The sequence below is a fragment of the Bubalus bubalis genome, chromosome 1 (genome assembly GCF_019923935.1).
Source record: "Bubalus bubalis isolate 160015118507 breed Murrah chromosome 1, NDDB_SH_1, whole genome shotgun sequence".
Classification (NCBI taxonomy): Eukaryota; Metazoa; Chordata; class Mammalia; order Artiodactyla; family Bovidae; genus Bubalus; species Bubalus bubalis.
In genome coordinates this window covers 55,897,843-55,915,501 of record NC_059157.1, presented here as the reverse complement: position 1 = coordinate 55,915,501, position 17,659 = coordinate 55,897,843, and the positions used below count along the sequence as shown (strand labels likewise).

Sequence of the window (17,659 nt, the reverse complement as noted above, 5' to 3'; positions counted from 1 at the left end):
GAGAGCTTTTATAGACAGAGGACTGTGTTACATGCAGAAACAGCACAGTCAGCTCTGACAGTCATCTTGAGATTGGTCATTGGTGGTCTGATCAGCAACATCTTGATAGTTTTAGGTACAATCTTCAGTTCCAGGATAGTTTGTTTCCATTTCTTGAGGCCAGTTCTCAGAATTGTGGCAGCTACAGTCTGGGCATCATGAGTTAGCTTCTCCATCTGGGATTTCAGTATCTATAAGACAGTCTATGGCTCAGAATATTATCTGTAGCCCTTCAGAAGAAATGAAGGTCCTCGACTATGCTTAATGACTAAACTGTTGTTATTTGGTCTCTTTTGACTGTTTTCCTTTGTTTCTGCATTTTCTCACTTCTCTGATTAAACTTACTCTTTGACTAAATTTTTTCCACAGACAAAAGGCAGGCAGAGTGTATGATTCAGGTAACTCAAACTGGGGCTCTGTAACAACCTAGAGGGAGGGGACATATGTATACCTATGGCTGTTTCATGTTGATGTATGCATGCGTGCTAAGTCACTTCAGTCATGTCCGACTCTTTGTGACCCTATGGACTGTAGCACACCAAGCTCCTCTGTCCAGGGGACTGTCCAGGCAAGAATACTGGAGTGGATTGCCTTGTCCTCCTCCAGGGGATCTTCCCGACTCAGGGATCGAACCGGTGTCTCTAACTTCTCCTGCATTGGCAGATGAGTTCTTCACCACTAGCGCCACCAGGGAAGCCCCAATGTTGATGCATGGCAAAAATCAAACCAATATTGTAGAGCAATTATCCTTCAATTACAAAAAAAGGCAGGCAAAGGACATGGGGCGGGAGATGGGGGCGGGGGCAAGGACCATAGGGTCCTGCTCCATTTTAGAAGGAAGGAAGGAATGGAGAATCATACAGGAAGTTTTTCTAGGTCAAGACTGGGAATAGCATGTATTCCATTGGCTAGAACTCATGCATGTGACCCCATCTGGCTGCGAGGGGTCTGGCAAGTGTGGCCTGGCTGTGTGCTAGTGAAGAAAGGAAGTGAGTCTCTTGAATAGTAACCAGTCTCTATCACAGATGTCCAATAAGTCCATCTTTACCGGGCTGTTAATATACTTCTTCAGCTTGTAAATAACCAATGCCATTTGACGTCCAACCTTCAGTGGCTCCGGCAGTTCCATCATGTGAAGTGCCCAATTCTGCCCTGCGTGGAACTGTGGTAGAGCTGCGATGTCAGGACAAAGAAGGCAACCCAGCTCCTGAATACACGTGGTTTAAGAACGGCGTCCCTTTGTCAGAGAATCCAAAACTTGGCTCCCAAATCACCAACAGCTCATACACAATGAATCCAAAATCTGGAACTCTGGTAAGGTCATTTTAAGCATTGGCCTAATAACTGTCTTGCATTTGGGAAAAAGAAATTATTAGAACTAAAATAATGTGAGTAGAGGGCTGATACTGTTGCTTATTAAGTAGAGAGAGGAAAGGGGAGCAGGAAGGATGGAGCCACTCACACAGAGAAGTGATGGAAAACGCCGCCATAGGGGATGAGAAGACAAAACAGAGGACTGGGGAGCTGGGCACACAGAGCTTGGCACCAAGGGCCTGAGGCATGACTGAGATGCAGTCATGATGACGGATCAGGCCTGGAAAGGTACCAAGTGTAGTCTCATATTTATACTATATGCATTTACACTAAATGTATGAAAACTCTCTTGGAAAGGGAATTCTCCTACACCATTGGTGGAAATGTAAATTGGTTCACTCACTATGGAAAACAGTATGGAGATTCCTTAAAAAACTAAAAATAGAGCTACTATATGACCCAGCGATGTCATGGGGCATATAGTTTTCCCGAGAAAACTAATTTGAAAAGATACATGCACCTCAGTGTTTATAAAGCACTGTTTACAGTAATCAAAATGTAGAAGCAACCAAAATGTCCACCAACAGATGAATGGATAAAGTAGATGTGATGTGTATATATATATGTGTGTGTATGTGTGTGTGAAATAATGCCATTTGCAACAACATGGGTGGACCTGGAGATTATCATACTAAGTGAAATAAAGACAAATATCATATGACATCATTTACATGTGGAATCTAAAACACGATACAAATGAACTTATAACAGAAACAGACTCACAGAGATAGAAAGGGACCTTATGGTTACCAAAGGGGAAAGGGAAGGATAAATTAGGAGTTTGGGATCAGCAGATACAAAGCTACTATACATCAAATAGATAAACAACAAGGCCCTAATGTATAGCACAGGGAACTGGATTCAACATCTTGTAATCAACTATAAGGGAAAAGATTCTGAAAAGGGGTAGAGATTTATATGTATGTATAATTGAACACTAGAGATTAGCACAACATTGTAAATCGCCTGTACTATAATAAAAACTTTAAAAAAAAATCAAACTTGGGGATGTCCTGACCTCGGTGCCAGCCATGTGAGAACAGTGCCTGTTGCCAGCATGTGATAGGATGTCTGTCATTAAACTCTGCCATGACTAGCTCATCAAAAACTCTGTGACTTGAATATCTAATACTTTAGCTTTAGTCCAGATTGATGGATCAAAAAGCTTTTCTCAGGAATATTGATGGAAACCTATTTTTAAAAAAAAAGCTCTTTCGAGTTAATGACATTTATAAATAAAGGTGTTTTACTGTCTCGTCTCTGACTTTTTAGGGTCGAGGTGGGAGTAAAAGAAGATCATTAAATCTGAAACTTTTTTTTTTCATTCAAAGTAATGGGTCAGTTTTAAAATGCTGCATTTTTAGCAGTGCAGGATCACTGCCACAATCATTGTGAGAAAGTTTTGAAGGCATGGTAATAAAAATTTTAATGAATTTTAAGAGAGTATAATGTTTCTTTTCCTCCCTTCAATCTGCAAGTGTGCAGTAACGTTTAAAACCTAGATCTTCTGGTGACTAATAAAGTATATCGGTAAAGTGACTGAAGGATCAGCATGTCAGTGGGTGTGATTGCTCAATAAGGAAGGACGCCCTGGCCCTTTCTGAGTCAGCAGCCTTAGTCAGCAGGTCTGAGTGATTTTACACTGAGAACCTGGGCAGAAAACCTGCTTTCACACTTGGCTATATTTACTTCGCAAATTTATTTCTTCTCAAAGCAGGTGATGAAAAGCCCCAAGGCGAGTCTGAAATGATATAGATTCGCTTTCCTCAGCCCCAACCCTTGAAATATCTGTGATGTCAAAGGGGTGCACCAGGGTAGAGCCAAGATGGGTTATTTTCTGAGAAATGAGCAAAACAAAGACTCCAGCGTATGGATGACATACAGCGGCTTCCTTTGAATCCCCAGTTATCATGTGCTGGAAGATCATTTTTGGTTTCAGTCTAACATTATTTACACATAAACCTTGGCTTTGAGTTCATGGTGACTATCTTTAAAGGAGCCTGGTTCTTGGGACTGACGATTCCATAAAGTGAGAATGCACAAGAGAAAGCTTTCTATCCCACCATGTTGAAAGATGCAGAAAGAAGAGGGATGTGGACAGTGGGTAGGGAAGAGAGAGGAAAAGGCTTCAAAGGGGTCAAAACCCTCATTGTTTCTAGGCACATATATTACATGAAGTTCTTTTAGGAGTCTACTAATAAAGTTATTGCTTAAAGATATGTTTTTTTCTTCCACGAATAGCAATTTAATACTGTTTCAAAAATGGACAGTGGAGAATATTCCTGTGAAGCCCGTAATTCTGTTGGACATCGCAGGTGTCCTGGGAAACGAATGCAAGTAGGTAAGCACGAAATATTGGGACGAACAAAGAGTTTGCAGTTAGAATGCGCAGTTATTTAAGAGTGGAGGGAGCGAGAGATAGGTAAAGGCTACGTCACATGAAGGATAAACCAGAGGGAATGTTTTAAATCAGCTTGATATAACATTACAAAAAAGCAAAGATGCTGTTTTAATCCACCTTCCAAACAAGCCAAGGATATTTATCATTGTATTTTACAGATTTTGGAATAATTATTGAAATAATATGCTCAGCTGAGCAATCCTCTTTCAAACAAAAGCTCAAGAGTGTTGTTAAGTGCTCAGGGTCAAGGACTGGGAGTAGGGATTTGAATTCCAGCTTTGCCACTTATGAACTGCATGCTCTTGAATAAGTTAATTAACCTCTGTGCCTCAGTCTCCCCAAAATGGAAATAGTGAAATACTGTCCTCATAAGGTTGGTATGAAGATTAAAATAATATTCAAAAGTGTTAGGGTGGCATTGATGAATTATGAGCACTGTTAAGTATTGGCTATTTTAATTGTTAATTTTTTCAGTCCCCCAAAATACTATGTTTATACTTATTACAGACTAAAAAGACTTTTTTTGTTGTTGTTTTTTGGGGTCTTTTGACTGTGCCTTGTGGCTTGCGGGATCTCAGTTCCCCAACCAGAGACTGAACCTGGGACACAGCAATGAAAGCGCAAGTCCTAACCACTAGGCAAGCCGGGAACTCCCAAGACATGTTGAATATAGTTATGGATCTAGTTTGCTGTAAAACATAACTCATATAAGTCACATAAAATAAGCTTAGAGCCCAATAAAATTCGGATTCAAGAATCTTTTCAGATTGCATGAATTTCAGAGTGAGCATGATAGTTTTTTTCAGTCTTACTTGTAATAAAATATTTTAATTCTTTCTTGTTTGAAAGTCATTTGTTTGAAAATGGTTGTGTAATAGGGATGAGCTGGAGATGGTGCCCACAGGGTTAAAAGTCACTCTGGAAGGCTGTACCCTAAAGCAGAGTGCTGAGTGCTCCCCCTGATTCAGGAAGTTGTCTTCAGCTTTGTGGGGTCAGAAGTTCATTTATTCAGTGCTTTTTGAGGTATGCAGATGTGTAGGCAGTAAGTCATACTGTTTGTATACAGTTAACTCTTAGCATCATTTTTTTTTTAAGAAAACATTCCTATTAGACTTCAGGATATCCTAAAGTAAAGATATTCAGTAGTATACTCTAATTTCCACAAGTTTGAATTCCAGCTCTTTTTGAAATTCAGGTATACATACTATCCACCTAACTGACTCACAAGCTAAACGTTTATAGTCAGACATGAGCATTTGCTTAAATTATCAGAAAATATCCTCTCAATGCTGCTTTACAGTTATTAGAAAAATTCATCCTTTGTCTTTTCTTTAAATGCTTGTATTTAATGTCAATATCAATTTAGCCTTATCTTAAGAAATATTATCTATGAAGTCATAGTTTTGACATACTAGTTAGTTTTCATAGCATGCAGTAAATAAATACATAAAATTTAGAATTTTGTGTTTTCCTAGTTCAGTTCAGTTTGGTTCTGACTCTTTGCAACCCCATGGACTGCAGCATGCCAGGCTTCCCTGTCCATCACCAACTCCCGGAACTTACTCAAACTCATGTCCGTCGAGTTGGTCCAACCATCTTATCCTCTGTCATCCCCTTCTCCTCCTGCCTTCAATCTTTCCCAGCATCAGGATCTTTTCCAGTGAGTCAGTTCTTCACATCAGGTAGCCACAATTTGGAGTTTCAGCTTCAGCATCATCCTTCCGATGAATATTCAGGACTGATTTCCTTTAGGATGGACTGGTTGGCTGTCCTTGCAGTCCCAGAAGCATCACTTTAATTTGAACATGATTTCCACGTTACCTACACTTTCTGGTATAAGCTGACTCAAAAGTTAGAATTACTTTGTTTAAGGTTCATCCCTTGATCCTAGATGTTTCACAGTCTTGGTTTGGAATTCACACCTTTGGAAATTCATAATTCATGAAGCCTCATTTCCAATTTTCTTTTTGAATTCTCACCAAGAACTTGTCACCAAAACCAGATCTGTTGACTACTCTAAATCAGTGCTTTGTTGAGTGTAGAAGAAAGTGAAGCGCAGGTTTGCTGGTTACTCCCAGGCTGCTTCACTGTACAGCTCCACAAGATCCTACTTCACACTGAGCACGTGGCTCCGTTCCTTTTGGCCTGAATAATGATACCCTCCTTTTATCGCAGCTTTTTTTTTTTAAAAAAAAGAAAGAACACACTATTTTCATACGTGTTACTACATTTTGTATGTAGTGAGGCATAAGGTGGGTAGTATTGAGAATACTTGAACTCACTGAACTTTAAAGTTCACTTGTAACCTGATATTTAATCATATGGATTATTGTGTCTCCAAATGCATGCCAGAGAATGCCATATATTTGTATTTTATTTCGGGATCATAGAACTTTTTCAAATATAACAGATTCTTATAAAACTTAGCTCTGTTAATATTTCCAGCCAATTTTGAACCGTGTCCTGTAAGTGAGTTAGTTGACCAGACTTAAAGAGCATGAAACCATCTGTTGTTTATGGTGTGTCTACAAAGGGGAGCTTTTTGAGCTTTTGCAACTGAAGGACTGCATCTGCCCATGTTTTTGACACGAGTTCATGAATGGATTCTTTTGCATTCCAGATGACCTCAACGTAAGTGGCATCATAGCAGCTGTAGTCATTGTGGCCTTGGTGATTTCTGTCTGTGGGCTTGGCGTGTGCTATGCTCAGAGGAAAGGCTACTTTTCAAGTAAGTAAATTTCACTTTGCTAGAAAACTTCTGCGGATATTGAGTTTTCTTCCGAGACACTCTTTCTCCTAAGAGGCTCTAACAAACTCTGGAGAATATTTTTGGTTAACTTTCCTGCAGTAGGAAATGTTCAAGATGACACTCAGGTGAGTCATGCAGCATCGTGGCAAACATAGGGAGGAAAAGACAGAGCTGTCTCACCGCAACATTTCAGGAAACACCACAGAATACGTGAGGCACCCTGGAGTGGCATAGTGCAGCAATACCAAGAGATGCAACGTGGGTGGGTATTTATAGCACATGTACATGTATTTAAGATCCTTTTAAATTAGGAATTGTGCTTCTTAAGATGTAAATTAATTTCTAGTTTTATGATAAACATTTCATTGGAATAAATCTGTGAAATGTTTTATCAGTGTAGAACAATGGAATGTTAAATGTCACATTTAGTACAAATGTATTTAGAAGAGAATTGTTCAGTAAAAACTAGAAACCTATAGTATTATAGTTGCTTCTGAGGTTTTGATTTCTTCGGGTTTAGGTCTCTTGGAGCTCCTATTTGGTGATACAGTAAGTTTGAGGTAAATGGATGAGATTTTTAAGTGCTTTATTCTCTTAATGCATTTCTTTACTCCTAGCCATTTTATGGTGAACACTACTTTTGGAAATTAGGTTTAAACATTTTTTTATACCAAAATAAAACTTAAATTTAAAGGAAGTTTCTAATGATACCTATAAATATGTATTGTAAAATGTTTTCATGAGTGTGGTTTCAAGGATATTCCCTGTTATTAAAAATAACGGCTCTGTGAGTTAATAAATAGCTGTTCTTTTGTACCATGTTTCAATCCAGTCCAGTGTAATGTAATCTGGCTGAGTCCCCCTGCTGGTCATCCATGGGAGTACAGACCGATTAGATTGCTCTTTAAAATTCTTGTCATCTCTTACCTCTACCTGCAGAGAATGTCTGTCCGAGTGTTTTTATTAAAAATTTGGTAAACAGTTTTTCTTAAAATAATGAATTACTTGAAGATTTTATATGAATATTATTAATTCATTAGCTAGGAATGTTACTCTCATTTTCATCTAACAGAAAACCTCTCTAGGAGAGTTGTTTTCTTGAACTTGCATTTCAGAAAGGATTGGCAAACTTTGACTCATGGACCAGATCTGGTCTGCCACTTGATTTTTCTATGGACCACAAGCTAAGAATACTTTTTGCAAATAAACTTTGCAATCGATCTGATAAAAGGGAAGGAACTACTGTTGAACACCAATTAAGAAAAATATCCCCCCCAAAAGAATTCCATGCTTCTAATTAGTTGACCTGTATTACTAGATTTTGATTATTATTTTTTTATTTCAGTGGGTTTTTTGAAAGTTACTTGAAAAAAATCTGTAAGTGCTTGGCAAAAAAAAATGCATGTGCTTGTTTTTTTTACTTTTCATCTTACATTGGAGTACAGTCGATTAACAATATTACGTTAGTTTCAGGTGTACAGCAAAGTGATTCCGTTTTATTATGATTTCTTAGTTCATTGATAAAAATTTTTGGAAATTTGTTTCTCTTTTGTTATATTAGTACCTACTTAATATCCTTGGTTTTACCTCTTTGCCCACAGAGCCTAAAATATTTACCTTGTGGGCCTTTACATAAAAAGTTTGCCAACCCTCCATTTAGAAGGTATAAATGTCAGCAAGCGAGAATCAAAATTGAAAACAAGGAATTAATTCCAAACTCATTTTTATATGAATCTGTATCATACCCTATTAATTCTTATATTAATGATATTTACTTATTCTTTTGTAGAAGAAACATCTTTCCAGTAAGTATACTTTCTTAATGCATGCTTTCCCCCATATCAACTGCTTTTTTGTTAATTATCCGTTTAAAGTCAAAAGTGGGAAGTTGGGTTATTTGTGAGGGTTTAATTCTTTGGGCAGTGACTTGGATTCATCAAGGAACACATCCCACCTCATGCCTACTTGTCAATGATGTTTAATTATTTAGAAGAGAAATGCACTGTGCTTAGTCACTCAGTCGTGTCTGACTCTTTGCAACCCCATGGACTGTAGGCCGCCAGGTTTCTCTGTCCGTGGGATTCTCCAGGCAAGAATACTGGAGTGGGTTGCCATTCCCTTCTTCAGGAGATCTTCCCAACCCAGGGATCAAACCCAGGCATCCCGCACTGCAGGCGGATTCTTTACTGTCTGAGCCACCAGAGAAGAAATAGTCACTAGTTTGACTTCTTAGGCATTTGCACAGTACTACTTGAAAAAGCTTTTTTCTCTATGTTTCTCTAAATTTAAAATGTTCAAGTAAAATTTTCTCTAGCAGTCAATTTTACATTTAATTGGATACCAATTATGTGTCCAGTCTTGTCCTAGGGACTGGTAACACAGCAGTGAAAAAACTAGACCAAAAAACCCCTCTGGTCCCATGGAGCTTACATTCTAGTGGAGGAAGGCGGAAAGTAAATAAGTATATGAGCTCAGCAGTATGTCAGACTGTGATAAGTATAATGGAGAAAAATAAAGCAGGCTAGAGAACAGAGAATGCGGAGGGGAGGAGTGGAGATTGTCCTTGTAAATAGGTGGTTAGGGAGGGCCTCGCTGATGAGGGGACATCTGAGAAAGGTCTGAAGGAGGGAGGGAGCCAGGCAGATAACCATGAGACAGACGCGTGTTCAAGCAGAAAGGAGAGAACAAGGGGAAAGGCTGGGCGTGCCTGGCGTACCTGAGGAACAATAAGGGGATCAGTGTGGTTGGAACAGAGTGAGAACAACTCGAGGAAGACATGCGTGAGCACAGTAGTGTAGTGGGGGCAGATTACAGATTACACGCCAGCTCTTCCCGGCAGAAGTTTGGCTTCGGCTCTGAGTAAGATGGGACATCACTGGAGAACCTTGAGCAGAGAGGTAGCATCTTCATACCTAATTCTTAAAACTCACACTGGCTGCTCTGTTGAGAATAAACTGTAAAGGTGACAAAGCATGGAGGAAGCAGAGAGGCTAGTTAGTTAATGACTAAATAATCTAGACAAGAGCAGATGGGGGATACTCCCAAAATGATGGTGTCAACAAGGTCAAGAAGTGATGGTCAGTCAGTTCAGTAACTCAGTCATGTCGGACTCTGAGACCCCATGGATTGCAGCACGCCAGGCTTCCCTGTCCATCACCAACTCCCAGAGCTTACTCAAACTCATGTCCATCAAGTCGGTGATGCCATCCAACCATCTCATCCTCTGTCATCCCCTTCTCCTCCTGTGCTCAATCTTTCCCAGCATCAGGGTCTTTTCTATTGAGTCAGTTCTTCCCATCAGGTGGCCAAAGTATTGGAGTTTCAGCTTCAGCATTAGTTCTTCCAATGAATATTCAAGACTGATTTCCTTTAGGATAGACTGGTTGGATCTCCTTGCAGTCCAAGGGACTCTCAAGAGTCTTCTCCAATACCATAGTTCAAAATCATCAATTCTTTGGTGCTCAGCTTTATGGTACAGCTCTCACATCCATACATGACTTCTGGAAAAACCATAGCTTTGACTGTACAGACCTTTGTTGGCAAAGTAATGTCTCTGCTTTTTAATATGCTATGAGGTTGGTCCTAGCTTTTCTTTCAAGCAGCAAGCATCTTTTAATTTCATGGCTGCAGTTACCATCTGCAGTGATTAAAGTCAGCCACTGTTTCCACTGTTTCCCCATCTATTTGCCATGAAGTGATGGGACCAGATGTCGTGGTCTTCATTTTCTAAATGTTGAGTCTTAAGCCAGCTTTTTCACTCTTCTCTTTCACTTTCATCAAGAGGCTGTTTAGTTCTTCTTTACTTTCTGTCATAAAAGTGGTGTCATCTGCACATCTGAGGTTAGTGATAATTCTCCCGGCAGTCTTGATTATAGCTTGTGCTTCATCCAGCCTGGCATTTCACATGATGTACTCTGAATATACATTCTGGAGAAGAAAATGGCAACCCTCTCCAGTATTCTTGCCTGGAGAATCCCATGGACGGAGGAGCCTGGTGGGCTATAGTTCACGGGGTCGCAAAGAGTCGGACACAACTGAGCGACTTCACTTTCACTTCATTCTGAATATAAGTTAAATAAACAGGGTGACAATATACAGTTTTGACATACTCCTTTCCCAATTTGGAACCAGGCTGTTGTTCCATGTCCAGTTCTAACTGTTGCTTCTTGTCTTGTATACAGATTTCTCAGGGGGCAGGTCAGATGGTCTGGTATTCCCATCTCTTTCAGAATTTTCCACAGTTTGTTGTGATCCACAGTCAAAGGCTTTGGCATAGTCAATAAAGCAAAAATAGATGTTTTTCTGGAACTCTCTTGCTGTTTCCATGATCCAGCGGATGTTGGCAATTTGATCTCTGGTTCCTCTGCCTTTTCTAAATCCAGCTTGAACAACTGGAAGTTCACAGTTCACGTACTGTTGAAGCCTGGCTTGGAGAATTTTGAGCATTACTTTGCTAGCATGTGAGATGAGTTCAATTGTGCGATAGTTTGAACATTCTTTGGCATTGCCTTTCTTTGGGACTGGAATGAAAACTGACCTTTTCCAGTCCTGTGGCCACTGCTGAGTTTTCCCAATTTGCTGACATATTGAATGCAGCACTTTCACAGCATCATCTCTTAGGATTTGAAATAGCTCAACTGGAATTCCATCACCTCCACGGGCTTTGTTCACAGTGAAGCTTCCTAAGGCCCACTTGACTTCTTATTCCAGAATGTCTGGCCCTAGGTGGGTGATCACACCATCGTGGTTATCTGGGTCATGAAAACCTTTTTTGTATAGTTCTTCTGTGTATTGTTTCCACCTCTTCTTAATATCTCCTGCTTCTGTTAGGTTCATACCATTTCTGTCCTTTATTGTGCCCATCTTTGCATGAAATATTCCCTTGGTATCTCTAATTTTCTTGAAGAGATCTCTAGTCTTTCCTATTCTGTTGTTTTCCTCTCCTTCTTTGCATTGATCACTGAGGAAGGCTTTCTTATCTCTCCTTGCTATTCTTTGGAACTCTGCATTCAAATGAGTATATCTTTCCTTTTCTCCTTTGCTTTTCACTTCTCTTCTTTTCTCAGCTATTTGTAAGGCCTTCTCAGACAATCATTTTGCCTTTTTTGCATTTCTTTTTCTTGGGGATGGTCTTGATCACTGCTTCCTGTACAATGTCACGAACCTATGTCCATATTTCTGCAGGCACTCTGTCTATCAGCTCTAGTCCCTTAAATCTATTTCTCACTTCCACTGTATAATCATAAGGGATTTGATTTAGATCATACCTGAATGGTCTAGTGGTTTTCCCTACTTTCTTCAATTTAAGTCTGAATTTAGCAGTAAAGAGTTCATAATCTGAGCCACAGTCAGCTCCTGGTCTTGTTTTTGCTGACTGTATAGAGCTTCTCCATCTTTGGCTGCAAAGAATATAATCAATCTGATTTCAGTATTGATCATCTGGTGATGTCCATGTATAGAGTCTTCTCTTGTGTTGTTGGAAGAGAGTGTTTGCTATGACCAGTGCATCCTCTTGGCAAAATACTGTTAGCCTTTGCCCTGCTTCATTTCATATTCCAAGGCCAAATTTGCCTGTTACTCCAGGCATCTCTTGACCTCCTACTTTTGCATTCCAGTGCCCTATAATGAAAAGGACATCTTTTTTGGGTGTTAGTTCTACAAGGTCTTATAGGTCTTCATAGAACCATTCAACTTCAGCTTATTCAGCTTTACTGGTTGGGGCGTAGACTTGGATTACTGTGATATTGAATGGTTTGCCTTGGAAACGAGCAGTGATCATTCTGTCGTTTTTGAGATTACATTCAAGTACTGCATTTCCTACTCTTTTGTTGACTATGAGGGCTACTCCATTTTTTCTAAGGGATTCCTGCCCACAGTAGTAGATATAATGGTCATCTGAGTTAAATCCAGCCATTCCAGTTCATTTTAGTTTGCTGATTCCTAAAATGTCAATGTTCACTCTTGTCATCTCCTGTTTGACCACTTCCAATTAACCTTGATTCATGGACCTAATATTCCAGGTTCCTATGCAATATTGTTTGTTATAGCATCAAACTTTACTTCTATCACCATTCACATCTACAACTGGGTATTGTTTTTGCTTTGGCTCCATCTCTTCATTCTTTCTGGAGTTATTTCTCCACTGTTCTCCTGTAGCATATTGGGTACCTACTGACCTGGAGAGTTCATCTTTCAGTTTCCTATCATTTTGCCTTTTCATACTGTTCATGGGGTTTTTAAGGCAAGAATACTGAAGTGGTTTCCCATTCCCTTCTCCAGTGGACCACGTTTTGTCAGAACTCTCCACCATGACCTGTCCGTCTTGGGTGGCCCTACGTGGCATGGCTCATAGGTTCATTGAGTTAGACAAGGCTGTAGTCAGTCGGTGATGGTATTCTGAATCTGTTTTGAACAATTTGCTGATTGGATGTGGGCTGTGAGGAGAAGAAGAAAGAAATCAGACATGGCTTCAAGGCTCTGGAAAGGATGAAGTGTGAAAGGTTTACTGAAGTGTGAAAGGTTTTGGGAGGAGCATGTTGGAGAGTAGGTTGAGGGTAGGTGGACACCTCAGGAGTGCTTTGCAATTTTAATATTTGAGATTTTATTACACTTCCAAGTAGAGATAATTAGTGAGTAACTGAGCACATGAATCTGGGGTTAAGGAAGCTTCTTAACTGGAGTTAACCAGGGCTTCCCTGGTGGCTCAGATGATAAAGAATCTGCCTGCAATACAGAACACCCAGGTTTGATCCCTGAGTCAGATCCCCTCAAGAAGAGAGCAGCAACCCACTCCAGTATTCTTATGTGGAGAATTCCATGGACAGAGGAGCCTTGTGAGCTACAGTCCATGGGGTGGCAAAGAGTCAGACACAACTGAGCGATTAGCGCTTTCACTCTTCTTAACTCGAGTTGGGAACTTAGGAGCCACTGGTGCGTGAGATCTGTATGAGGTCCCCACAGTCTCCAGTTTATGTGCGGCTGGTTTGTCACTGTCCTCCTTGTATGCATGGAAATGGCAGACCCAACCTGGAGTGTATGGGCATTCTTCTCTCCTCAGCCACCATGGCTTCAAATGCTATTGATTTTCTGTTCCTAGACTTGCTCCTCAATGCTGGTCTCTGAGCCCCATAACATCCCAGGACAAGTCCAGGGTGAGGTCTGGTTAGCAATAGTTAGTTCAGGGGTGACCTTGAGAAAGCAGAGTAGCCGGATGATATAGCCACAAACCCCAGGCAATTGTGAAGATTCCTGCTTTTATTAAGATGGAAAGTAATTGTAGGGAGGGTTATGAATGGAGGAGAGGCATCATCTTATATATGGAGAAAGGCTGACCACACTATGGTGAGGGAGGTTATTATCTTTCATCCAATCACAGTGTGTGTCTATTAACCCAGACAGTAATCTGGGAGAAGATATCTTTATTCCTAGATATGTCTATTTGTCAAATCCATCTCCCTGGAAATGTATTGGATAATGAATTGGATGTTTCATTAGCTTGTTAGAGCTGCCTTAAAAGTGCCATAGACTGGTGGCTTAAACAATAGAAATTTATTTTCTCATAGTTCTGGGATCTAGAAGCCCAGACCTCTTTCTTTGACTTAAAGATGGTGCTCTCCCTGTCTTCACATGGTCTTCCCTCCATCCATGTTTATGTCTAAATTTCCTCTTCTTATAGAGATATCAGACATATTGGATTAGAGCCCACTCTAATTAGTTTAGTTAATTTAATTACGTTTTTAAAGACCGTGTCTCCAAGTACAGTCACATTCTGAGGTATTGGGGGGAATTGGGACTTGAACCTACGAGTATTTGGTGGGAATATAATGCATCCTGTAACAGATAACTGAAATAATAGTCACTGTGTAAAACTTTTTTCCCATGGAAAAAATGAAATTTGAGGTTGTAATGATCAAGCTTTCAAAATGTTAGATCTTGATGAGTTGGTGAGTTAAAAGTTAGTAAGTCTCTGGTTTGCATATTCTGAAAACTTTGTTAGTATCTAGCCTGAGGCTACAAGTAGATTCACAGGGCTTCACACATACTGATGTATTGTTGCATGCTTTTCTCTGTGAATATCATCTATAAGTTAGGAGTGCTGGGCTTTTTATACCTGGCTAGGATAAATATTCTTCTTCCTGTTGAGAAAAATATATGGAGGTAATATTACCTGAAAGAGGATATGTATTTTAGAACTGGAAGCAATAATGTAGTAAATGTTCTTTTTTATATTCCACAAACAGGAAGAGTAGTTCTGCATCCAAAGCCACTACCATAAGTGAAAATGTGAGTATTTTTAAAGCATATTTATAGAACAAATGTATTTAGGGAGTCCAGCAGGGAAATGAATTAATTGTATGGAATTGATGGATTTCTGCATTTAATATACCTTGTATCCATGTCTACCATTGGTCTTTAGAAGGAACTAAATAAATGTTAGCTCACATCCCCGGCCCAGGATGGCTGCATTTGTAGAGCAGTGGGGCTCTCCCATCCCATTATTTTCTGTCCTGGTGTTTTCTATTGTTAGTCAGCCTTCTTAGCATTATTAGATCTGGCATTGTCAGCTCCATTTTAAAGATGAGGAAATTAGGTCACGCTTGTCACAGGATGACAATGGCCAAGCTGGGACCCACGTACCTTTATCCTTGTCAGCTTGACCGAGCATATGGCTTCCCAGAAGATCTGAGGGTCCGTACTCTCCTGTAGTTACTCAAAGCTCTTGGAAATTTAAGGGGTATGGAACATCCTCTGCTTTTGCAGAAAGGAACATTTCAGAAATCCTTGAAAAGATGCAAGAATTATCGAACTCAGATGGTTAAGGGAACATAATTTGGACGTTTGGACTCTCGTGTAATGGCAACCCACTCCAGTACTCTTGCCTGCAAAATCCCATGGACGGAGGAGCCTGGAGGGCTGCAGTCCAATGGGGTCGCTGAGGGTCGGACACGACTGAGCGACTTCACTTTCACTTTTCACTTTCATGCATTGGAGAAGGAAATGGCAACCCACTCCAGTGTTCTTGCCTGGAGAATCCCAGGGACGGGGGAGCCTGGTGGGCTGCCGTCTATGGGGTCGCACAGAGTCGGACACAACTGAAGTGACTTAGCAGTAGCAACAGTACTTTTGATTAGTAAGCACTCCAGAGAAACAGTCAGTATGATCATTGCTCAGATTTTATAGCTCTTTGGATGGCTATTCAGCCTTCTGGACTAGCTTTCAGGAATACAGTGGGAGGAGAGAGGTTTCCCATGTTTTTGAAGTTGAATTCCTTGACAAGTGGAGTGCTGCTTCCCTAAATTCCTTAGTACATTCTGCAGGGATTTGCTTAGGTTTCCTTTCAGTAGAGCTTGGGGTAAGGCATGGACATCAGTTTTTTAAACACTTCAGTGACTCGGATAGACACTAACCTTTGAGACCTACATACTAACCCACAGAGTTTTTTCTACCAGAGATTTAAAAAATTGTCTACTCCAGAATCTATCGTGGAAGTCACTTTATTTTGTGGTTTATAATACCAAGGCCTGTTGTTCCATAGAAGACAACCAACATGGAACTCCATATTTGCTCCTATAATTTGTAGAAAAATACTCCTCGAGTGTGGAATAAAATAATCTCATCCCACCAAACAGGAAGAGATACTTGGTGGCTGTGTTGGAAGAACAGAATCCTCACTCTTTTTCTTGGTCTTCCTCTCTGTTGCCTTCATTAGCTGAGAACTAGTCTCCAGTTTGTGTTCTGCCCTAGAGCAGGGTTTCTCAAACTTGGCACTACCGACATGTTCTTCTAATTCCTAGACAAGAATTTATATAAGAAACAACAGTTTCTTCTAAGGCTTGTCTAATTAATTTTTGTAATTTCACATAATGCTTTGCTGTGGGGGCTGTCCTGTGCATGTAGAATGTGTGAGTGTGCCAGTAGCATCCTCCTAGCAAACAAGACTTCTCCTGCTCAGATTCCCATTCCTATTTCTTTACTCTTTAGGTACAGTTTCAGAGATTTGTCTCCTAATATTTATTTAACTGCCAATAAAATAGATTGGATTAAATATATTTGGTTTGTACCTGCAAGATTCTCATAATGGGTATATCTTTATACTTGTAAGATTTCTATATTTCTTAATATATGAATTAATACATCATATTTAAACTTGATTTTTTCTTTCTTTTCCTAGGACTTCAAGCACACAAAATCCTTTATAATTTAAGACTCCTACCTTGGCGATACACCAAAACCACAGTTGTTGCACAAGTTATTAAACGGTTATAAAACAGCTTTGTCTTACATTTGCAAAGAGGTACATAAGGATATGAAATTGGTATTGCATTATAATCTGTATGACTGCTAAATCACTTGAAATTTTTATACAAATAGTTCTGTCAGCACCTAAAATACAAATCTGGCTCCTTGTGTCTTGACAGAGGTAAAGGAATCAAAATACTTTGTAATATTCTGGGGCTTGTGAAATGTTCAATATCCTAGCTTCTAGCAAAAGTTACTAAAATGTATCATTCTGGTTGTGAAATGAATCCACAGAGTATGAAAATATCAGCTACATGCACCCTCTGTGAGAGTGTGATTTGGAGGGTTCAGAAAAATACTCTGACAGACACAGAAGGAGCCTCTGGTCTCATTCCTGCCAGAATCCTCCTTTTCCTCTTGTCTAATCCTTATTCTGCTGCTCGTTTATCACTGATCTAGTCACAGAACGGTGGCAGAATGGGTCTCATACCCAAGAATTTCACTCTGGGTTTACTTTCATTTCTGAGAACCACAAGCAACATGAAGAAAAATACCTGCTACCAGAGCTCACTCACCTGGTGTGTGTCCTCCATTTCTTCATTAAACATCATTTTGAGAGTCTAACACAAAGCCAAGTGTCTTATTTCACCCCCAGAGCTGGTTGTTGCCATTTCCTTCCCCTGAGACTCCTTTGAAGGGGATCAGTGACCTTGACATCAGAACTTGCCACTGGAGCCGATGCACATAACCTTGTTGATACCTGTCACTGTGTGATGGTGACTTCACATCTGTCTCTAAAAACCAAGCAGTGAAATTTTGCATTCAGCCAAGTCCCTTGCTGTTATGGCCAGTGCTTT

General features: G+C 40.0%; 1 protein-coding gene across 2 annotated transcripts in view; it reads left to right on the top strand.

Moving 5' to 3' along the window:
• The window catches only part of JAM2 (junctional adhesion molecule 2), an 82,892-nt gene extending 65,460 nt beyond the window's left edge, over positions 1-17,432 (top strand). The window contains exons 5-10 of one of the 2 annotated variants that reach the window (XM_006063250.3): positions 1,151-1,353; positions 3,655-3,754; positions 6,435-6,542; positions 8,353-8,368; positions 14,804-14,846; positions 16,735-17,432. In XM_006063250.3, the coding sequence (XP_006063312.1) occupies positions 1,151-1,353; positions 3,655-3,754; positions 6,435-6,542; positions 8,353-8,368; positions 14,804-14,846; positions 16,735-16,767 (503 nt within the window). In that variant the 3' untranslated portion in view covers positions 16,768-17,432. Of the gene's footprint in view, positions 1-1,150; positions 1,354-3,654; positions 3,755-6,434; positions 6,543-7,083; positions 7,143-8,352; positions 8,369-14,803; positions 14,847-16,734 lie in introns of those variants that run through there. The other variant, XM_044939893.1, reaches the window with a different exon arrangement.
• Positions 17,433-17,659: the final 227 nt, after the last annotated feature.